Raw genomic sequence first — 24,467 nt, 5'->3', positions numbered from 1 at the left:
CTCGGTTGCGCCTTGCCCCCGATGCCTCGTCATTGAATTCTTGGTGGTAGCCGCCGCCAGCTCGGTAGTCCCGGCTGCTCCTGCTGCCTGCTGCCCTGCCACGGCTAACACCGCCACCCCCGGCCGTGCCCGTGTAAGTGCCCCGGTAACCTCGGCCACGCCCGTAGAACTCGCCTCCCCGTCCTCGGCTGGCTCTGCTACCACGGGCCGAGCCGCCGTGGTATGATGCGCCTCCGCCCCTCTCCAACGAGCGCTCTCTGTCCCGCCTATTGGATGGGGGGCCGGAGTACCCTGATGAGGGGGTGGGGTTGACACCGTCTTTGGGACCTTTGCCCACTCCTCCTCGTTCGTTCGCCGCTCGGTCCTTCCATCCGTTTCTGGGTTTGGGACCGGTCTGAGCCAGTTCTTCTTTACCAGACACTGCAGAGGAGCTCTGTGGGCCGGAGGATGTTTCCTGCTTGACTGATGAATTGCCTCCATCTTTGTCTTTTCCAGAGCCTCCTCCGCTGGTCTTTTCTCCTCCCTCGCCCTCCCCACCCTCTCTTTTCAACTCCTTCAGCACAGGCCTCTTGATAGGCCCTGCCCTCTTATTGGTGTTGCTGCCGCCGGAAGGTTTGTTGTGGTCAGACGCTGTTGGGTGATTGGATGAATCCTCCCCTCCGCGGTTGTTTCCGCTCCCTCCTCTCCTGTTGTTCGAGGGGCCTCCTGCGTTGCTGCTGCTGGGCCGTGGCCCCCACTGGGTCTCAGTCTTGTGTTCCCTCCCCCCTCGCTCCCGCTGGTTGGGCTTAGGATCACGGTGGTGGTGCTGCTCCTGGCCCTGCCTCAGCGGCTGCTGCTGGGACTGCTGAGACGTCACAGAGGACTGAGAGTGGCTGTGGCCCATCTTATCCTGCTTCATCTCTCTGCTGCTTCCTGCATCATGTCTCTGCCCGGTTCCTGTGTCAGCCTTGCGCTGAGGTGGGAGGAGATGCACGACCGCCTTGCCGCTGCCGTCATCCCTGGCTGAGGATGACGAGGAGGAGGATGAGCAGGAGGAGAGGGACGGCTGTTGGAGTGGGGGCGAGGGGTCACCCTTCTTGGGGGCTTCGCCTCCTCTCTCACCGCGGCCATTCTCGGGCTTGTGGGGGTGGAGGGGAAATTGGGAGGGGCCTTGGTGTTGTTGATGACCATGGTGTTGTTGGTGTTGAGGGTGGTTGAGGTTGTTATTCTCCAGGGGGGAGAGGTCAGTGCGCCCATTGCGGTCGTAGTGGGGGTGGGGGGCCCCCCAGACCTGGCCCTGTTGCTGGCCACCCTTGTGGCCCTGGCCCTCATCCTGGTGGCTGAAGCCTCCACCACTCCCCCTCTGTTGCTGCTGGTGTAGGGCCATGCGGGAGCCCTGGTCGGGAAAGTTGCTGTAGTTGCCCCGGCCACCCATGTAGGACTGGTGGTGGTGGGGGTGGTGGCTGCCTCCTCCCTGGCCCCCCACCAGAGTGCCCACAGGGGGTGGGGTCTGGTTGGAGGAGCCCGAAACAGAGTTGGGCTGCTGGATGGGGCCTGGCCCTCCCTCTCGCATACCACGGACTGGAGGGGTGTCACTCCTAAAATAAAAACCAGCGATTTAATAAAAACCTTTATTCCATAAACCGTATACTGTACTTATAAAACTGACTGGATTCATATATTAATCTCATTTGATTTCAACTAATACATATTTTCCTATTCAAACAGTACTGTATGATTTGCTCATTAAACGGATACTTGAAGATTGGCCCTTTATCTATTACTTGTGGATACCACTTTTATGTCTCTGTGTCCAGTATTAAGGAAATTAGAGGTAGTTTCACGAGCCAAAGCTAACTAGCAACTTCCTTCGAACTACATGCAGAGATAAAAATGGTATCCACGAATTAATCAGACTCTAGGGAAGGAGATAAAGGGCCTCATTGCCAAAAATATCCCTTTAAATGATCGTGAGTGACATCTGACACCCCCCCTCAGTCTTACCTAGGCCCTTTGCCACTGACATCATCCTCTTCCAGTGCCTGCTTCTGTCTCAGAGGGGAGCTCAGTCCCCTGCCTTCGCTGCCCCCAGGGAACACCTCAGGCCCCCAGGCCAGTTTGGGATCCATGGGAGGTGTCCCACGGTTGGGGTGTCCCGGGTGCTGCTGCCTGTCGAAGGTGTCCGAACCAGAGCCCCCCGAATCGGAGCGCTCTCGCCCCATCATCCCTGAAACAGAAATGGGTGTCACGTTAAAAAAAAAAATAAATCATACTCAATTATAAAAATTATATCTGGCAACCTGGTGCCATTTCCTATAACATATTTTTGCATTATCATAATCTAAATATTCAACATTTGAATTTGGTTTGCACAAATCTGCCATTGACCTGCACATTCAGATTCTTGCCCTATGGCAAAATACCAACTCCTTGACTGAATATTTTATATATCAAACCAGACTACCATGAGTACCCACCTGCATGTTGCATGTTGGGCGGGTAGTAGTCCATGGGCCCTGGAGGTCGACCCTGCATGCCCCCCTGCATCATCCGGGGGTCCATGTAGGGCATCATCATCCAGCGCGGGTCAAAGTTCATGGGCATGGGGCCGCGGCCCATGGAGCCCTGTGGCGAGTACTGAAGGGACCCTGACTGCTGCTGCTTGGGACACTGGGTCTGAGTAGTGGCCCCCGGAGAAGGGCCCTGCTGCTGGGGGGCCTGCTGAGGCTGCTGGGGTGGGAGCTGCTGCTGGCTCTGTTGGGCTGCTTGGCTGTGCTGCTGCTGCCACTGCTGCTGCTGCTTCATCAGCTGCTCCTGAAGACACCAAATGGGAGAAATTTTATAATATACAGTGCATTCGTAAAGTGTTCAAACCCCTTCACTTTTGACATTTTGTTATGTTACAGCTTTACTCTATTTAAAAATAATAATAATTCCCTCATCAATCTACACACAATACACCATAATGACAAAGGAAAAAATGTTGCTTTCTTTAAAATAGCATTTTTTTTATTATTTTTTTTTAACAAACATATTTACATAAATGTATTTAGACCCTTCGCTATGAGACTCGAAATTGAGCTCTGGTGCATCCTGTTTCCATTGATCATCCTTGAGAAATCTCTACAACTTGATTGCAGTCCACCTGTGGTAAATTCAATTGGTTGGACATGATTTGGAAAGGCACACACCTGTCTATATAAGATCCCACAGTTGACAGTGCATGTCAGAGCCAAAACCAAGCCAAATGAATTGTCCGTAGATCTGAGACAGGATTATGTCAAGGCACATATCTAGTGAAGGGTACCAAAAAATGTCTGCGGGATTGAAGTTCCCCAAGAACCCAGTGGCATCCATCACTCATGAATGGAAGAAGTTTGGAACCACCAAGACTCTCCATAGAGCTGGCCGCCCGGCCAAACTGAGAAATCGGAGAAGGAGGGCCATGGTCAGGGAGGTGACCAGGAACCCGATGGTCACTCTGACAGAGCTCCAGAGTTCCTCTGTGGAGATGGGAGAAACTTCCAGAAGAACAGTCATCTCTGCATCACTCCACCAATCAGGCCTTTATGGTAGTGGCCAGACGGAAGCCCCATGACACCCCGCATGGAGTTTGCCAAAATGCACCTAAAGGGCTCACACCATGAGAAACAAGATTCTTTGGTCTGATGAAACCAAGATTGAACTCTTTGGCTGGAATGCCAAGCGTCACGTCTGGAGGAAACCAGGCACCGTTTATCATCTGACCAATACCATTCCTACGGTGAAACATGGTGGTGGCAGCATCATGCTCTGGGGATGTTTTTCAGCAGCAGTGACTGGAAGACTCGTCAGGATCGAGGGAAAGGGGAACGGAGCAAAGTACAGAGATCCTTGATGAAAACCTGCTCCAGTGCGCTCAGACTGGGGCGAAGGTTCACCTTCCAACAGGACAACGACCCTAAGCACATAGCCAAGACTACGCAGGAGTGACTTCGGGACAAGTCTCTGAATGTCCTTGAGTGGCCCAGCCAGAGCCCGGATTTGAACCCGATCTAACATCTCTGGAGAGAACTGACAATAGCTGTGCAGCAACGCTCCCCACCCAACCGGACAGAGCTTGAGAGGATCTACAGAGAAGAATGGGAGAAACTCCCCAAACACAGGTTGACCAAGCTCGTAGTGTAGCATCATACCCAAGAAGACTCGTTGCCAAAGGTGCTTCAAAAAAGTACTGCGTAAAGGGTATGAATATTTACTTGCAAACATTTCTAAAAAAACAGTTTTTGCTTTGTCATTATGGGGTATTGTGTATAGATTGATAAGGGGGAAAAAACTATTTAATCCATTTTGGAATAAGGCTGTAATGTAACAAAATGTGGAGAAAGTGAAGGGGTCTGACTGAATTCTTTCCAAATGCACCGTATGCCATTTAGCAGACGCTTTATCCAAAGCCACTTAATCATGCGTGTAGGGCGGGGCAATAAAGCATTAGTTAGATTAATTTGAATGTATGTTTTAGTGCAAAATTTCAAATGCCAGTATCACAAGAATCACATTATTTTGTTTTTTATTAGCGTTTATGTCCGCTTGTTCTCATGGTCTTTTTGGTCTCGTCTCCTTGGCTCGTTCTGTGCTGTGTGCACCTTCTCACAAAAAAATAAAAAAATAAAAATCACAACCACACACACACACACCAAGCCACTCGCAACAACAGATGAAAGAACACGTCTTCCTCTCTGACAAGCAATTTAAACTCGCTATTTGTATTTGAGGTTTGGTCCAACAGAAATTGGTCAAATGTACACCGAAACACATTAAGTAATTTTACTGTAACAGAGGATACCCCTTTTATTGGCTCAACGAACAAAATTGACAGAGAGCATACACTACTCAAAGACAATTGATTCTGGAAAAGGAATGCTCAGTTTGTTGCGCGCAGCCTTGCGGTACCACTAGCTGGCAGCATTTTAGCCAGACGTGCTAGCCGTGTAGTCTGTCAAATGTGCAATGAGCATAAAAATACAGATTTATGTCAGGAATTGACAACAAATTCTCATTCTGAGAAATAATAGCCAGGTAGGCAACTTAATTAACATCTAAACAAAATGGACAGTTCAAACAGTTGGAGATGGACAGGAGGGTTCATAACTGTTCTACCTTGTTAGCTTGCAAATAGAACCAAGATTGTTTTGGAATCATGTGTTCATTTTCTGTAATACCTTGTTTGTCATTATTAGATGTGCATGGTTTTGGTTGAATGTCACAAAAGGGGGATTTTCATAGATAACACATGGACGCCAGATGAGTGATTGAGAGAAAGAAAAAGGTTGAACTATTTTTATAAAATATTTGCATTATTATTTATTTATTTTTATTTATTTATTTCACCTTTATTTTACAACCTGGCCAGAATAAAGCAAAGCAGTTCGACACATACAGCGACACAGAGTTACACATGGAGTAAAACAAACATACAGTCAATAATACAGTATAAACAAGTCTATATACGATGTGAGCAAATGAGGTGAGATAAGGGAGGTAAAGGCAAAAAAGGCCATGGTGGCAAAGTAAATACAATATAGCAAGTAAAACACTGGAATGGTAGATTTGCAATGGAAGAATGTGCAAAGTAGAAATAAAAATAATGGGGTGCAAAGGAGCAAAATAAATAAACAACTTAAATACAGTAGGGAAAGAGGTAGTTGTTTGGGCTAAAATATAGGTGGGCTATGTACAGGTGCAGTAATCTGTGAGCTGCTCTGACATTTGGTGCTTAAAGCTAGTGAGGGAGATAAGTGTTTCCAGTTTCAGTGCTTTTTGTAGTTCGTTCCAGTCATTGGCAGCAGAGAACTGGAAGGAGAGACGGCCAAAGAAAGAATTGGTTTTGGGGGTGACTAGAGAGATATACCTGCTGGAGCGTGTGCTACAGGTGGGAGATGCTATGGTGACCAGCGAGCTGAGATAAGGGGGGACTTTACCTAGCAGGGTCTTGTAGATGACATGGAGCCAGTGGGTTTGGCGACGAGTATGAATCGAGGGCCAGCCAACGAGAGCGTACAGGTCGCAATGGTGGGTAGTATATGGGGCTTTGGTGACAAAACAGATTGCACTGTGATAGACTGCATCCAATTTGTTGAGTAGGGTATTGGAGGCTATTTTGTAAATTACATCGCCAAAGTCGAGGATTGGTAGGATGGTAAGTTTTACAAGGGTATGTTTGGCAGCATGAGTGAAGGATGCTTTGTTACGAAATAGGAAGCCAATTCTAGATTTAACTTTGGATTGGAGATATTTGATATGGGTCTGGAAGGAGAGTTTACAGTCTAACCAGACACCTAAGTATTTGTAGTTGTCCACGTATTCTAAGTCAGAGCCGTCCAGAGTAGTGATGTTGGACAGGCGGGCAGGTGCGGGTAGCGATTGGTTGAAGAGCATGCATTTAGCTTTACTTGTATTTAAGAACAATTGGAGGCCACAGAAGGAGAGTTGTATGGCATTGAAGCTTGCCTGGAGGGTTGTTAACACAGTGTCCAAAGAAGGGCCAGAAGTATACAGAATGGTGTCGTCTGCGTAGAGGTGGATCAGAGACTCACCAGCAGCAAGAGCGACCTCATTGATGTATACAGAGAAGAGAGTCGGTCCAGGAATTGAACCCTGTGGCACCCCCATAGAGACTGCCAGAGGTCCAGACAGCAGACCCTCCGATTTGACACACTGAACTCTATCAGAGAAGTAGTTGGTGAACCAGGCGAGGTTCACCAACTGAGAAACCAAGGCTGTCGAGTCTGCCGATGAGGATGTGGTGATTGACAGAGTCGAAAGCCTTTGGCCAGATCAATGAACACGGCTGCACAGTAATGTTTCTTATCGATGGCGGTTAAGATATCGTTTAGGACCTTGAGCGTGGCTGAGGTGCACCCATGACCAGCTCTGAAACCAGATTGCATAGCAGAGAAGGTATGGTGAGATTCGAAATGGTCGGTAATCTGTTTGTTGACTTGGCTTTCGAAGACCTTAGAAAGGCATGGTAGGCTAGATATAGGTCTGTAGCAGTTTGGGTCAAGAGTGTCCCCCCCTTTGAAGAGGGGGATGACCGCAGCTGCTTTCCAATCTTTGGGAATCTCAGACGACACGAAAGAGAGGTTGAACAGGCTAGTAATAGGGGTGGCAACAATTTTGGCAGATAATTTTAGAAAGAAAGGGTCCAGATTGTCGAGCCCAGCTGATTTGTAGGGTCCAGATTTTGCAGCTCTTTCAGAACATCAGCTGAACGGATTTGGGAGAAGGAGAAATGGGGAAGGCTTGGGCGAGTTGCTGTGGGGGGTGCAGTGCTGTTGACCGGGGTAGGAGTAGCCAGGTGGAAAGCATGGCCAGTCGTAGAAAAATGCTTATTGAAATTCTCAATTATGGTGGATTTATCAGTGGTGACAGTGTTTCCTATCTTCAGTGCAGTGGGCAGCTGGGAGGAGGTGTTCTTATTCTCCATGGACTTTACAGTGTCCCAGAACTTTTTTGAGTTAGTGTTGCAGAAAGCAAATTTCTGCTTGAAAAAGCTAGCCTTGGCTTTTCTAACTGCCTGTGTATAATGGTTTCTAGCTTCCCTGAACAGCTGCATATCACGGGGGCTGTTCGATGCTAATGCAGAACGCCATAGGATGTTTTTGTGTTGGTTAAGGGCAGTCAGGTCTGGGGAGAACCAAGGGCTATATCTGTTCCTGGTTCTAAATTTCTTGAATTGGGCATGTTTATTTAAGATGGTTAGGAAGGCATTAAAAAAAATTATTATCCAGGCATCCTCTACTGACGGGATGAGATCAATATCCTTCCAGGATACCCCGGCCAGGTCGATTAGAAAGGCCTGCTCACTGAAGTGTTTCAGGGAGCGTTTTACAGTGATGAGTGGAGGTTGTTTGACCGCTGACCCATTACGGATGCAGGCAATGAGGCAGTGATCGCTGAGATCTTGGTTGAAGACAGCAGAGGTGTATTTAGAGGGCAAGTTGGTTAGGATGATATCTATGAGGGTGCCCATGTTTAAGGCTTTGGGGAGGTACCTGGTAGGTTCATTGATAATTTGTGTGAGATTGAGGGCATCAAGTTTAGATTGTAGGATGGCTGGGGTGTTAAGCATGTTCCAGTTTAGGTCGCCTAGCAGGACGAGCTCTGAAGATAGATGGGGGGCAATATTAGTTGGTCTTATGGTTGTGAAAGGCTTATAATTTAGCCTAGGTATAATCTAACAATCCCTGAATGCTGACCGTTTGAAATGTAGTGTATTGCCTTAATTGTGCAACAAAGCTTATTTAGGGAATGAATATCCATCCATCCATCTCTCTCTCTCTTGTGTTTTTTCTTTTCAAGACAAACACCTTCCTAGTATTGAGTTGCACCCCATTTTGCCCTCAGAACAGCCTCAATTTGTTGGGGCATGGACTCTACAAGGTGTCAAAGGCGTTCCACTGGGATGCTGGCCCATGTTGACTCCAATGCTTGGCACAGTTGAGTCAAGTTGGCTGGATGTCCTTTGGGTGGTGGCCCATTTTTGATACACACAGAAAATTGTTGAGCGTTAACTGCTTGGTGACAGGGGGCAGTATTTTCACGTCCGGATGAAATTCATGCCCAAATTTAACTGCCTGCTACTCATCCCCACAAGATTAGATATGCATATTATTAGTTGATTTGGATAGAAAACACTCTGAAGTTTCTTAAACTGTTTGAATCATGTCTGCGAGTATAACAGAACTTATGTAGCAGGCGAAACCCTGAGGAAAAACCATTCAGATTTCTTTTGTTTTTGAGGTCACTCTGTTCAATGAGGTTTCATTGGGAATCCTTCTAAGGGACCTTCTTGCAGTTCCTACTGCTTCCACTGGATGTCACCAGTCTTTAGAAATTGGTTGAGGTTCTTTCTTTGTGTAATGAAGAAGTAGCCCTGTTCAAAACGAGGGTCACTTCAAGTGTACTGTAAGATAGAGGTGCATGACCACACAGATCATCCCGTCTTCAATTTGATCAATTATTTACTTAAAAAAAATACCTAAAGTTGTATTACAAAAGTAGTTTGAAATGTTTTGGCAAAGTTTACAGGTAACTTTTGAGATATTTTGTAGCCACGTTGCGCAAGTCGGAACCAGTGTTTTTCTGGATCAAACAAGCCAAATAAATTGACATGTTGGATATATATCGACGGAATTAATCAAACAAAAGGACAATTTATGGGACATATTGGAGTGCCAACAAAAGAAGCTCGTCAAAGGTAAGGCATGATTTATATTTTTATTTCTGCGTTTTGTGTCGCGCCAGCAGGCTTGCAGCTACAACCAGGAATACAATTTTCCCGAAGCGGATCCTTTGTTCACACCCACCAGGGCAATTGAACTGATTCCAGAGGCCGACCCAAAACAACGCCGGCAAAGGGTAGGTACTCGGAGGGGTCTTCTAGTCCGACTTAGTCCGCACACCACTCACCGCTTCTGAGTATATTACTCACTAATGTTCAGTCTCTGGATAATAAAGTTGACAAGCTCAGGGCGAGTATTTCCTACCAGAGAAACACCAGTGATTGTAACATACTCTGTTTCACGGAAACATGGCTCTCCCGGGATATACCGTCTGAGTTGGTCCAGCCAGCTGGGTTCTCAGTTCATCGCGCAGACAGGTATAAACAACTCTCCGGGAAGAAGAAGGGCGGGGGTGTATGTTTCATGATTAACAAATCATGGTGCAATTGTGATAACATACAGGAACTCAAGTCCTTGAGAGCATCCTGTCAGGCTGTATCACCGCCTGGTACGGCTCACCAGAGGGTGGTGTGGTCTGCCCAACGCATCATCGGGGCAAACTACCTGCCCTCCAGGACACCTACAGCACTCAATGTCACAGGAAGGCCAAAAAGATAAATCAAGGACAACACCCGAGTCACTGCCTGTTCACCCCACTATCATCCAGAAGGTGAGGTCAGCACAGGTGCATCAAAGCTGGGCCCAGATTATAGTTCAAGACCATCAGGCTGTGAAATAGCCATCACGGGCACATTAGAGGCTGCTGCCTATATACATAGACTTGAAATCACTAGCCACTTTAATGTTTACATATCTTGCATTACTCATCTTATATGTATATACTGTATTCTATTTTACTGTATCTTAGTCTATGCCGCTCTGACATTGCTCATCCATATATTTATAATTCATCATTCCTTTGCTTAGATTTGTGTGTATTGGGTATATGTTGTGAAATTGTTAGATATTACTTGTTTGATATTACTGCACTGTCGGAGCTAGAAACATAAGCATTTTGTTACACCCGCAATAACATCTGCTAAACAAGTGTAATTGACCAATAAAATATGATTTGATATCTCAAGTAGAGGTCGGCCGATTAATTAGGGCCGATTTCAAGTTTTCATAACAATCGGAAATCGGTATTTTTGGACACCGATTTTGCTGAATTTTATTTTATTTAACAACAATATATTTAACTTTTATTTAACTAGGCAAGTTAGTTAAAAACACAATCTTATTTTCAATGACGGCCTAGGAACGAACGGTGGGCAAACTGCCTTGTTCAGGGGCAGAACGACAGATTTTTACCTTGTCAGCTCGGGGATTCAATCTTGCAACCTTACAGTTAACTAGTCCAACGCTCTAACCACCTGATTACATTGCACTCCACGAGGAACCTGCCTGTTACGCAAATGCAGTAAGAAGCCAAGGTAAGTTGCTAGCTAGTATTAACCTTCTTATAAAAAACAATCAATCAATCATAATCACTAGTTAACTACACATGGTTGATGATATTACTAGATATTATCTAGCGTGTCCTGCGTTGCATATAATCTGACTGAGCATACAAGCATACAAGTATCAAAGTATCTGACTGATTGGTATAATCGATGCGGTGGCATTCGTGAAAAAGGACTGTCGTTGCTCCAACGTGTACCTAACCATAAACATCAATGCCTTTCTTAAAATCAATACACAAGTAAAGATTTTTTAAACCTGCATATTTAGTTAATATTGCCTGCTAACATGAATTTCTTCTAACTAGGAAAAATGGTGTCACTTCTCTTGCAACAGAGTCAGGGTAAATGCAACAGTTTGGGCTGCCTAGCTCATTGCAAACTGTGTGAAGACTATTTCTTCCTAACAAAGACAGCCAACTTCGCCAAACGGGGGAAGATTTAACAAAATCTCATTTGCGAAAAAAGCACAATCGTTGCACGACTATACCTAACCATAAACATGCCTTTCTTAAAATGCCTTAAAATCAATACACAGAAGTATATATTTTTAAACCTGCATATTTAGCTAAAATAAATCCAGGTTAGCAGGCAATATTAACCAGGTGAAATTGTGTCACTTCTCTTGCGTTCATTGCACGCAGAGTCAGGGTATATGCAACAGTTTGGGCCTCCTGCCTCGTTACAAACTAATTTGACAGAATTTTACGTAATTATGACATAACATTGAAGGTTGTGCAATGTAACAGGAATATTTAGACTTATGGATGCCACCCGTTAGATAAAATACGGAACGGTTCCGTAATTCACTGAAAGAATAAACGTCTTGTTTTCGAGATGATAGTTTCCGGATTCGACCATATTAATGACCTAAGGCTCGTATTTCTGTGTTTTATTATGTTATAATTAAGTCTATGATTTGATAGAGCGGTCTGACTGAGCGATGGTAGGCACCAGCAGGCGCGTAAGCATTCATTCAAACATGCACTGTTTATGACTTCAAGCCTATCAACTCCCGAGATTAGGCTGGTGTAATCAATGTGTGAGTAGTTGTTCCCCTTGCTCTGCATGGGTAACGCTGCTTCGAGGGTGGCTGTTGTCGATGTGTTCCTGGTTCGAGCCCAGGTAGCGGCAAGGAGATGGACGGAAGCTATACTGTTACACTGGCAATACTAAAGTGCCTATAAGAACATCCAATAATCAAAGGTATATGAAATACAAATCGTACAGAGAGAAATAGTCCTATAATTCCTATAATAACTACAACCTAAAACTTCTTACCTGGGAATATTGAAGACTCGTGTTAAAAGGAACCACCAGCTTTCATATGTTCTCATGTTCCGAGCAAGGAACTTAAACGTTAGCTTTCTTACATGGCACATATTGCACTTTTACTTTCTTCTTCAACACTTTGTTTTTGCATTATTTAAACCATTATTTATTTGAGGCTAAATTGATTTTATTGATGTATTATATTAAGTTAAAATAAGTGTTCATTCAGTATTGTTGTAATTTTCATTATCACAAATAAATATTTTTTTTATTTTATTATTTTTTAACTCGGCCGATTAATCGGAATCTGCTTTTTTTGGTCCTCCAATAATCAGTATTGGTATTGAAAAATCATAATCGGTCGACCTCTATTCTCAAGACATAAAAATCCTTCTTTAACCAGTTGGATATAGGGGGCGCTATTTTAATTTCTGAATGAAAAACGTTCCCGTTTTAACCTGATGGGGCTATGGGAAATACTGCCCCCTTTTGGATGAATGGTGTGCCCAAAGTAAACTAAAATAAAACTGTCAAAAATTGCTAATATATGCATATAATAATTATTATTGAATAGAAAACACTCTAAAGCTTCTAAAACCGTTCGAATTATGTCTGTATGTAAAGCAGAACTCACAGGGCAGCCATTCTCCCAAACTCTCTCTCCCTCCTTAGAAAATTCCTCCAACTTTGACGTCATCGCCCCCACCCTTGCCAACCAGCTATGGCTCTGGGAACAGTTTCTATCTCTTCAGCGCGCTCCCGTCTTACAGTGAGACGTGCAACGGAGAAAATAGCACGAGCTTTGACTGCTTGGTGGGCCAAATACTGAGGTGTCACGAGTTTTCAGGAACGCGCTCTGGAAAAACGGACGTTTTTTTCCAAACTGGTTGAAGTGAGTTCGTTACGTTTGATTTAATCGCCAATTGTTTTGTACGTTAAAAACATCCTAAAGCTTGATTCTGCATTTAGTTTGACCAGTTTAGTCGACATATAATATGTAAATTTGAAGTTTTGATGCGCAATTTTCTTGATCAGAAGTCCTTTTGGGGTAATTCACCTGAAGATGTTAGCTTTTGCTAATACAAAGACATACCAACTGCAACCAAACGTTATATTAGGTAAGTATAACTCCTTCCACGGCATTCTTGTCGAAGACCATCAAAGGTAAGGGAATATTTATGTTATAAAATTGTATTTTTGTCGAATCCAACATAGTAGAGAAATAATGCTAATGGCTGAGTGCCGTCTCAGGTTATTGAATAGTGAACGAATTCTGTAACGTTAAAAATAAATGTAACACAGCGTTTGCATTAAGAAGAAGTGTATCTTTCTAAATATATGTAGAACATGTATATTTAGTCAAAGTTTATGATGTTTATTGCTGTTATCTGGCGTTAGCTGCTGGAGATATTTATAATTTCTCCGGTCATTTCTGCTGCATTTTTTGAACATGGCTCAATGTAAATGGAGATTTATGGATATAAATTGCATATTATTGAAAAAAACATAAATGTACTGTGTAACATGTGCTATTACTGTCATCTGATGAAGATTTTCAAAAGGTTAGTGAATTATTTTTCTTTTATTCCTGCGTTTGTGATTGTGCTAATTTGCATAGCCATGTGGCTACATATTGTATGTTTCCCTAATGGTGGTTTAACATAAATATGTGCTATGTTTTCGCTGTAAAACATTTAAAAATTCTGACATGCTGGGTAGATGAACAAGGTGTTTATCTTTCATTTAAGCTATTGGACTTGTTAATGTGTGGAGGTTAAATATTTTTAAGAATATTTTTGCTTTCCCTGCGCCACCGTTGTGGGCTGAAGGGGGAGGGGGGGGTTCCCAGTTGGGAACCCGTAGCCCCATCAGGTTTTAAACAAGATATTTTGTCACGAAAAGATGCTCGACTATGCATATAATTGACAGCTTTGGATAGAAAACACTGACGTTTCCAAAACTGCAAATACATTGTCTGTGAGTGCCACAGAACTGATGTTACAGAAAAAACCCAGATAAAAATCCAATCAGGAAGTGCCGCATTTTTTGAAACCGCCTCATGGCAATGACTCCTTATATGGCTGTGGAGGAGCTAGGAGTCAGCTTACATTTTCCACGTTTTCCCCAAGGTGTCTGCAGCATTGTGACATATTTGTAGGCATATCATTGGAAGATTGACCATAAGAGACTACATCTACCAGGTGGTCGCTTGGTGTCCTCCGTTGCAATTATTGCGTAATCTCCAGCTGCTACTATTCCGTTTGCTACTGAGGAGAAACCCAACTGCCATGAATGATTTATCATCGAATAGATATGTGAAAAACACCTTGAGGATGATTCTAAACAACGTTTGCCATGTTTCTGTCGATATTATGGAGTTAATTTGGAAAAAGGTTCGGCGTTGTAGTGAATGAATTTGTTTTTTTTTCTTAGCCAAAAGTGATGAACAAAACGGAGCCATTTCTCCTACACAAATAATATTTTTGGAAAAAATTAACTTTTGCTATCTAACTGAGTCTCCTCATTGAAAACATCCAAAGTTCTTCAAAGGTAAATTATTTTATTTGAATGCTTTTCTTGTTTTTGTGAAAATGTTGCCTGCTGAATGCTAGGCTTAATGCTATGCTAGGCTATCAATACTCTTACACAAATGCTTGTGTAGCTTTGGTTGAAAAGCATATTTTGAAAATCTGAGATGACAGTGTTGTTAACAAAAGGCTAAGCTTGTGTTTCAATATATTTATTTCATTTCATTTGCGATATTCATGAATAGAAAAAGTTTTTATGCTAATGCATTATAGTTGAAGTATTTTTCTGTCCATTTCTCAGCCATGCAGGATGAACAAACGTGACGTTTTTCGCCCACAAAAATATTATTTTTTAGAAAAAAGGAACATTTGCTATCTAACTGGGAGTCTCCTGAGTGAAAGCATCTGAAGTTCTTCAAAGGTAAATGATTTAATTTGGTTGCTTTTCTTATTTTTGTGAAAATGTTGCCTGCTGCCAGCACAGCCGAGCATAGCATTATGCCATGCTAAACTTACACAAATGCTTGTCTAGCGTTGGCTGTAACGCATATTTTGAAAATCTGAGATGACAGTGTTGTTAACAAAAGGCTAAGCTTGTGTTTGAATATATTTATTTCATTTCATTTGCAATTTTCATTGCGCTTGAGGCTATGATTACGCTCCCGGATACGGGAATGCTCGTCGCTAGAGGTTAGGTAGCCAGTACTGCGATAGATTTTACTGCATTTCCCCCTAGCAGTCATACCAGTGGTTTATATACATCATGGGTCATATGCAGGACCATATGAATGGTGAATTCACGCCATATTATCATCGTTTAAATAATTTTATAAAATGGCAGTTGAAAGTATTTTTTAACCCACTAAATCAAAATGCTACACTAAAATCTAGAAATTGTATACCCACAAACTTGCCATCATCGATAGCACCGAGCCATTATCAATCATGTCAACCAATGCAGTGGTAGAATGTTTTTTTTTGTGATAAGTATGCTGATTGGCTGTGATCAAATAATTATTTTCCATGGAGTCGCTTATTTGTTTACTCACAATACCCTCTAATATCTTACTGATTGAAGGGAGTAGACTGATTGGTCGACTATTAGCAGACATAAGGAATTTGTCGTCGTCTTTTGGGATTAGACACACCTTAGCATGCTCCCATACATTTGGATATTGACTTTTCCAGTGACCAATTAAATATATATTTCAGAGGAGCTGCAATTGGGGAGTAGCATAGCGAAGATAAATATTGTTCATAAGATCATTATCCATAGATTTACCATTGGGTAATGACTTCAGTAGGATATTAGACTGACCTGTTGCTGTCTCTGGAAGCGGGGAGGCAGGGACTTCTGGTACTTGGAGTAGCCCTGTCCCGGGGGGCCACTGGCTTGGCGACTTGCTCCTCCTCCCATGCTTTCTACCTTCACTGGGTCTACCACTCCTCCACCACCTCCTCCGCTGCGGACGTGAGCACTATCTAGGATCTCCTCCTTCCCTTCCCCAGGCACCAGGACCTCCAGAGGGGGCTGCTGCAGCTGGGGAGTGGGGAGCTGGGGACACACCTGGGCGTCTGGATGGGAGGAAGGGGAGAGAATATAGCAATGATATGCCACTGGTTGTTGGAAGAGGTAAGCAGATGTGAATAATACCAAGTCATGTGCTATACAATTAAGGAAGGTCAGTAAAGGTACTATTGTGAACTTAAGACGTGATAAAACAACAACTTCAAAGATGAACAACCGTTTGGCGAAACACATACAAGCCTTTTGTCGACTGGCCCAAACATAGCTTTTTAGAGATACCCACATCAAACGGCTAACCAAGTTGAAATATGAAGACAACACCAGAATGCTGGGTAAAAAAAAATAGGGCTGTTACGGTGACAGTATTACCACCACACTGGCAGTCACAGTAAATAGGCTTCTCAAAAACTGCACTCTGATGCCGCTATAGGCTAGGCCTACTATATTTACTTCTCAACTATCCTAATATTAAGCACACTGCTTCGCCTTACAACCGGAGTAGCCTACCTGGCCTGGCATGAAAATGAACTGCGGAAAAAGCATCCTCCATTTGTTATTTAAGTGCATACGGATTACATTTATTTTTTCCCCTGCCCATGTACTAACCAAAAAAAGTGTCAAACATATCTAAATATAATTTACACGAGATGCTTCAAAGTAGACACCCTTTGCCTTGATGACAGCTATGTGTGTGCTCGAGGTCGACCAATTAATCGCCATGGTCATGGCCTTTTTGGACGCCGATGATGTCCGATTATATTGCAATCCACGATGAGACTGCGTGGCAGGCTGACGTGAGTGCAACATCGAAGGACCTTGTGGCTGCAAGGAGCCAAGTTAAGTTGCTAGCTAGCATTAAACGTATCTGATAAAAAACAATCAATCTTCACATAATCACTAGTTAACTACACATGGTTGATGATATTACCAAGTTAACTGGCTTGTCCTACGTTCAATATAATCAATGCATTGCCTGTTAATTTATAGTCGAATCGCAGCCTACGTCAACTTAGCCAAACGGGTGATTTAACAAAAGCACAATCGCGAAAAAAATACCATTCGTTGTCTCTCACCATAAACATCAATGCCTTTCTTAAAATCAATACACAAAGTATATTTTCTTAAACCTGTATATTTTGTTAAAAGAAATTAATGTTAGCAGGCCATATTAATTAGGGAAATGGTGTCACTTTTCTTGCGTTCAGTGCAAGCAGGGTCAGGGTATATGCAGCAGTTTAGGCCGCCTGACCATTTCTTCCTAAAAAAAAGGCTGTAATTAATTTGGCAGAAATTTACATAATTATGACATAACATTGAAGGTCGTGCAATGTAACAGCAATATTTAGACTTAGGGTTGCCACCTGTTCGACAAAATATGGAAGGTTCCATAGTTCACTGAAAGAATAAACGTTTTGTTTTCAAAATTATAGTTTCTGGATTTGACCATAATAATTACTAAAGGCTCGTATTTCTGTGTGTTTATTATATTATAATTCAGTCTATGATTTGATATTTGATAGAGCAGTCTGTCTGAGCGGTGGTAGGCAGCAGCAGGCTTGTAAGCATTCATTCAAACAGAACTTTACTGCATTTGACAGCAGCTCTTAGCAATGCTTCAAGCACAGCGCTGTTTATGACTTCAAGCCTATCAACTCCCGAGATTAGGCTGGCAATACTAAAGTGCCTACAAGAACATCCAATAGTCAAAGGTTTACGAAATACAAATGGTAGAGGGAAATAATCGACGCGTCATAATTTCTATAATAACGACAACCTAAAACTTTTTTTGCTGAGAATATTGAAGACTCATGATAAAAGGAACCACCAGCTTTCATATGTTCTCATGTTCTGAGCAAGGAACTTAAACATTAGCTTTTTACATGGCACATATTGCACTTATACTTTCTCTTCCAACACTGTTTTTTTGCATTATTTAAACCAAACTGAGCCCATTTCATTATTTATTTGAGACTAAATTGATTGATGTATTATATTAAAATATAAGTGTTCATTCAGTACTGTTGTAATTGCTATTATTACAAATATATATAAAAATCGGCATTAGCTTTTATGGTCCTCCAATAATCGCTCTCTGTAATGAAAAATCATAATCGGTCGACCTCTAGTGTGTGCAGCCTGCGCAAGAAACAGAGCAGAGCTCATGGCTTTGATGCGACTTTTTTCAAATCATTAGAGTTGCATCATGCAGCCTTAAACACATAGCCTAACGTTTGAATCACAACTAAAGTTGAATAAATAACAAAATAATAATTTTAGGAGAACCTGTTTCTTTTAAATATATCTTCTATTTTATTCAGCTTTGTTCAATTGTATTCTTCTTACTATAATATAATGCCACGGGAATTATAAGCAAATCTTGTCTTGCAAACTACTGTGGCCCACAGCCATATGGCAGAGCCAGATCAGCGCCTAACATAAGAACGACTCAGGACATTCTAAACATGTTTATGTTAATTAAATGGTAAATTACCTTGCAACATGCAGTTATTTGTATGACAATCACCTGCTGACAATTTTATGACCGCCATAGCTCTTGTCAGAACTCACCAGCATTGGAGTCATAGCTGCTATTGCTATTGGCCCTCTGTCTGTCGGTGGGACTGGGCCCTGGCACTAGGTCCCTGGTAACAGCCTGGGCAGCCAGGGGGGGCTCCTCAAGGTCCATGCAGGGGGACGGAGGCTGGCTGATGTTGGGGGAGCAGGCTGAGGCCGACAGGGAAGGGCTGGGGCTTCCGGCCGTGGTGGAGTTGCCGTCCAGACTGGGGGGTTTGGAGCCTCCGCTGCTCCCACCACCACCCTGCTGGGCCTTCTCATCTAGCCTCTTCAGCTTCTCAGCGCAGGCCGCACGCCGCTCTTCCTCCATCCTTCGCTCCTCCTCTTCGCGGCGCCGGCGGGCGCGTTCAACAGCGGCCGAGATCTCTGAGGAGGACTGCTTCCTGCGCTGGCGCCATGTCTCCTCTTCATCTTCACCGGTGGGCGGGGCCAGCAGGCCAGTCATCTGAGGTGGAGGGGTGGGGCCTCCGGGGACGGGGGAAGTAGCCTGCTGCTGTTGGAGCTGCGAGGAGGGGGCGACCTTCCCGGGGGCCAGGGAGACATTTTCAGGGGCTACCACCGGGCTGGACTGATTAGGGGAGTTGCGGTCCTGAAGAGATTGAATGAGGACACACATGACAACAAACTCTGCTGCAATATGAAAAAAAAAAAAAAAATGAAAAAAAAAAACACAACACTTTCCTAGGATGGTATGAATAATTCCAAATAACTGATCCACAAAAAAAGTGTGTGAAAATGCTGTCTGGCTATACACAGTGTACAAAACATTAAAAACACCACCTAATATTTTACCCTCAGAACACTCAATTAGTCAGGGCATGGACTCTACAAGGTGTTGAAAGCGTTCCATAGGGATGCTGGCCCATGTTGACTCCAATGATTCAAACAGTTGTGTCTGGATGTCCTTTGGGTGGTGGACTATTCATGACACACACAGGAAACTGTTCATCGTGAAAAAGCCAGCAGCGTTTCAGCTCTTGACACAAACCGGTGCACCTGGCACCTACTACCATACCCTGTTCAAAGGCACTTAAATCTTTTGTCTTGCCCATTTACCCTCTGATTGGCGCACACACACAATCCATGTCTCATACACAATGGTCTCAAGGCTTAAAAATCCTTTAACGAGACTCCTCTCCTTCATCTACAGCGCATTGAGAAAGTATTCGGACCCCTTGACTTTGTCCACATTTTGTTACATTACAGCCGTATTCTAAAAATGATTAAATAAATAGTTTTCCTCATCAATCTACAAGCAATACCCCATAACGACAAATGCGAAAACAGGTTTTTAGAATTTTTTTCTGATGTATTGAAGATAAAAAACAGATAGATATTTACATTAGTATTCAGACCCTTTGCTATGCGACTCGAAATTGAGCTCAGATGCATCCTGTTTCCGTTGATCATCCTTGAGAGGTTTCTACAACTTGATCGGAATCCACCTGTGGTAAATTCTATTGGCTGGACATCATTTGGAAAGGCACACACCGGTCTACAGTTGACAGTACATGTCAGAGCAAAAACCAAGTCATGAGGTCAAAGGAATTCTACGCAGAGCTCCGAGACATGATTGCGTCGAGGTAGAGATATGGGGAAGGGTACCAAAACAATTCTGCAGCATTGAAGGTCCACAAGAACACAGTGGCCTCCATCATTCTTAAATGGAAGAAGTTTGGAACCACCAAGACTCTTCCTCGAGCTGGCCGCCCAGCCAAACTGAGCAGGGGAGGCCCTTGGTCAGGGAGGTGACCAGGATCCCGATGGTCACTCTGGCAGAGCTCCAGAGTTCCTCTGTAGAGATGAAAGAACCTCCCAGAAAGACTAACATCTCTGCAACACTCCACTAATCAGGCCTTTATGGTAGAGTGGCCTGATGGAAACCACTACTCAGTTAAAGGCACATGACAGCCCGTTTGGAGTTTGCCAAATGACACCTAAAGGACACTCAGACCATGAGAAACAAGATTATCTGGTCTGAATTAACTAAGACAGAACTCTTTGGCCTGAATGCCAAGCATCACATCCGGGGACAATCTGGTGCCATCCCTACGGTGAAGCATGGTGGTGGTGGGAGCATCCTGCTGTGGGGATTTTTCAGAGGCAGGGACTGGGAGACTAGTCAGGATCAAGGGAAAAATGAATGGAGCAAAGTACAGAGCGCTCAGGACCTCAGACTATGTTGAAGGTTCACCTTCCAACAAGACAATGACCCTAAGCACACAGCCAAGACAATGCAGGAGTGGCTTCGGGACAGGTCTCTGAATGTCCTTGAGTGGCCCAGCCAGAGCCTGGACTTGAAATCAATCGAACATCTCTGGAGAGACCTGAAAATAGCTGTGCAGCGACGCTATCGATCCAACCTGACAGAACTTGAGGATCTGCAGAGAACGGGAGAAACTCCCCAAATACAGGTGTGCCAAGCTTGTAGCGTCATACCCAAGAAGACTCAAGACTGTAATCGCAGCCAAAGGTGTTTCAACAAAAAACTTAGTAAGGGTCTGAATAGTTATGTAAATATCATATCAGTTTTTTTTTTTTTAATATATATTTGCAAAAATGTTGCATTGTCTTTAAGGGGTATTGTGTGTAGATTGATGAGGGAAAAAAAACAATTTAATACATTTTAGAATAACGCTGTAACATAACAAAATGTGGAAAAAGTCAGGGGTCTGAATACTTTCTGAAGCACTCACTGATTGAAGTGGATATAACAAGTGACATCAATAAGGGATCATCACTTTCACCTGCATTCACCCAGTCGGTCATGGAAAGAGCAGGTGTTCCTAATGTTTTGTACACACACTCTCGCATATATATATACACACACACACACACACACACACACACACACACACACACACGAGGCCCTCTCTCTCCCCAGGTAGGCAGATACCTGTCGGTAGTAGGAGTAAGGCCCCTGTCCCTGGTGGAGGAGAGGCCCTGGTGGGGGGGAGAGCTGCTCCCGGGACCCACCCAGCCCAGGCCTACGCCCCTGTAGTGTACAGGCAGCCACAGGTTACAGTTAGCCAGATGCATCTAGTTACCTATTACGCTAAATACGCTAATATCCATGTCCTCAAAGCAATCCTGCTTTTTACTATAAAATGGTCACTGTTCACTTGCACTAGCCCTGAGATGCCTCTGAAAGTCCACAAGACTAGCCCTTGCAGATGGTCCGTACCTGGTAGGTGGCATGGGCGCCTTGGCTCCCCCAGCCGCTCTTGCCCCCTTCCTCGGCCCATCCTGGCTTGCTGGAGGGGGGTGGGGGGCCATCGTGGTCAGCGTTGGAGGGAGGGGTGCGGCGGGTGTCCCTGTCCACTCCACTGTCAGAGACTCGGGAGCGCTGCACCACCTGAGGGGGACCTTCCTGAGACCTTTGCATCTCCCTGGGGAAGGAAATAAGAGACGACACATTTGTCACGTCAAAAGCAATCCCACATTCAACAACCATTTCAAGAACTCATTACATTCTGGCTCCATCATTTATTCATTCAGAAACAATTTATGTGAGCGTGTGGGTCTTCGTGGCAGAAAGGAGGATTGCTAGCACAGCACAGTACAAATAGTTTTAAACGTTTAAACTGTATTTTCCAAACCATGTCAATCTTATGTTGGGGAGGTACTGTGGGACATACCGTGCGCCGTTCTTGCTCTCGCTTCTTTCACTCCTCTCGGGTCTCTCGTTCCTCTCCTCATCTTCCTCTCCTTCATCGTCGCTGAACTTCAACTTGGCCGAGTAGTCGATCTCCTCGTGTGCCCCTGTTTGACAGACTCAACGGTTCAGAGGGGAAGCACAATAGGCATGCGGACCGCATTTGCACCGTTGCCATCCTCGACCATTATACACAGCCACACACACTATGAGGGAGACTTGAAACAATGCATGCTTCTCATCTCTCCCTCACTTGGATAAACCTGATGTCTCCCCTCCCCCACACAAAGCACTACTGAGTCCATGAGATGAGATGATGCCGTCGAATGTGCTACCCACTGTGTTTCTCCATGTATTAGCAAACTCCCACCATATCAGCATCATACAATTGATATGATACAGAGTGAATGTCTCTCGGATTCTAAAATAATGAAGGTGGCTGGCTTTCTTGTAATACCTTCAGGCTATCCAGTCAATTGTCCCACGTTGTTTAAGGTTCTCATATCAATTTAACAGTGTACAGGTCTCTACTCTTAATGTGAAGACTTTTTGCACTTGCCACTGCTTTCTGAGCAGTATACTCTACCAATAATTACAAGTGTTCATGAGTCCTGACGTCTCCTCTCTCTCACCTGCCCAGCCCTCGTCTCCGTCCTGGTGGTCTAGTTCATCTAGCTCCTTCAGGTCATCCTGCTTCAGAATGGAGGGTCGCTTCACCATCTCTCCTCCCCCACCACGTGGACCGCCCTGGGGACGCCCGCGGCCATCCTGCCCCTGCTGGCGAAACCTGGGAGGGGCCTCACCAGGAGGGGGGTACCTGTAGGGCCCCTGGGGGCCGTAGGGAGGCGGGAAGGGCAGAAAGGGAGGGTACATCTGAGACCGAGAGACACAGAAAGAGAGAGGGTAGAAAACATTGAGACCCTGAGATACACAAAAGCAGAGATTGACAGTACACTAATGCTACACTGGTGGGTAACAGGGTGAGAGCCCATCTGTGCGCACACCTCTAACAGTGAGATGTTCTAACACTGTTTCTGTGCCACCATTTGTATATTCTCTTGAAAATTTTCATCAAATGGATGGAAACATACATTGCATTCGGAAAGCATTTAGATGCCTTAACAAAATGTTGAAAAAGTCACGTTACAGCCTTTCTCTAAAATGGATTAAATAGAAACATTTCCTCAATCTAGACAATAGCCCACAATGACAAAGCGAAAACAGGTTGTTAGAAATTTGGGCAAATGCATTACAAATAAAAAACAGAAATACTTTATTTACATAAGTATGGAGACCCTTCGCTATGAGACTCGAAATTAAGCTCAGCTGCATGCTGTTTCCATTGATCATCTTTGAGATGTTTCTACAACTTGATCGGAGTAAATTCAATTGACTGGACATTTGGCACACACCTGTCTATATAGTTGACAGTGCATGTCAGAGCCAAAGCCATGAGGTCAAAGGAATTGAATGTAGAGCGCCGAGACAGGATCGTGTCGAGGCACAGATCTGGGGAAGGGTACCAATACATTTGTGGAGCATTGAAGGTCCCCAAGACCACAGTGGCCTCCATTCTTAAATTGAAGTAGTAGTTTGGAGCTGCCTAGACTGTCCCTAGAGCTGTCTGCCAGGCAAAACTGAGCAATCGGGGGAAAAGGGCCTTGGTCAGGGAGTTGACCAAGAACCCGATGGTCACTCTGACAGAGCTCCAGAGTTCCTCTGTGGAGATGGGAGAACCTTCCAGAAGGACAACCATCTCTGCAGCACTCTACCAATCAGGCCTTTATGGTAGAGTGGCCAGACGAAAGCCATTCCTCTGTAAAAGGAACATGACATCCAACTTGGAGATTGCCAAAAGGCACCTTAAGGACTCTCAGACCATGAGAAACAAGTCTGATGAAACGAAGATTGAACTCTTTGGCCTGAATGCCAAGCGTCACGTCTGGAGTAAACCAGACACCATCCTTACAGTGAAGCATGGTGGTGGCAGCATTACACTGTGGGAATGTTTTTCAGCGGCAGGGACTGGGAGACTAGTCAGGATGGAGGGAAAGATGACGTGAGCAAAGTACAGAGAGATCACAGATTAAAACCTGCTCCAGAGTGCTCAGGGCCTCAGACTGGGGCCAAGGTTCACCTTCCAACAGGACAGCGACCCTAAGCACACAACCAAGACAACACAAGAATGGCTTCGGGACAAGTCTC

The 24,467-nt window shown here is 44.3% G+C and overlaps 1 protein-coding gene across 1 annotated transcript in view; it reads right to left on the bottom strand.

Annotated features, from left to right (window-relative positions):
- LOC135550087 (protein PRRC2A-like) overlaps positions 1-24,467 on the bottom strand; it is a 51,979-nt gene that overhangs the window by 5,700 nt on the left and 21,812 nt on the right. The window contains 9 exon segments of the mRNA XM_064980560.1: positions 1-1,577; positions 1,984-2,206; positions 2,457-2,793; positions 15,824-16,080; positions 18,602-19,196; positions 21,504-21,602; positions 21,792-21,996; positions 22,246-22,369; positions 22,895-23,135. Coding sequence (XP_064836632.1) covers positions 1-1,577; positions 1,984-2,206; positions 2,457-2,793; positions 15,824-16,080; positions 18,602-19,196; positions 21,504-21,602; positions 21,792-21,996; positions 22,246-22,369; positions 22,895-23,135 — 3,658 coding nt within the window.

Source organism: Oncorhynchus masou, chromosome 12, assembly GCF_036934945.1.
Source record: "Oncorhynchus masou masou isolate Uvic2021 chromosome 12, UVic_Omas_1.1, whole genome shotgun sequence".
Lineage (NCBI taxonomy): Eukaryota > Metazoa > Chordata > Actinopteri > Salmoniformes > Salmonidae > Oncorhynchus > Oncorhynchus masou.
Note: the sequence above shows the minus strand (reverse complement) of the source record. Positions and strands in the feature narration are given on the sequence as shown.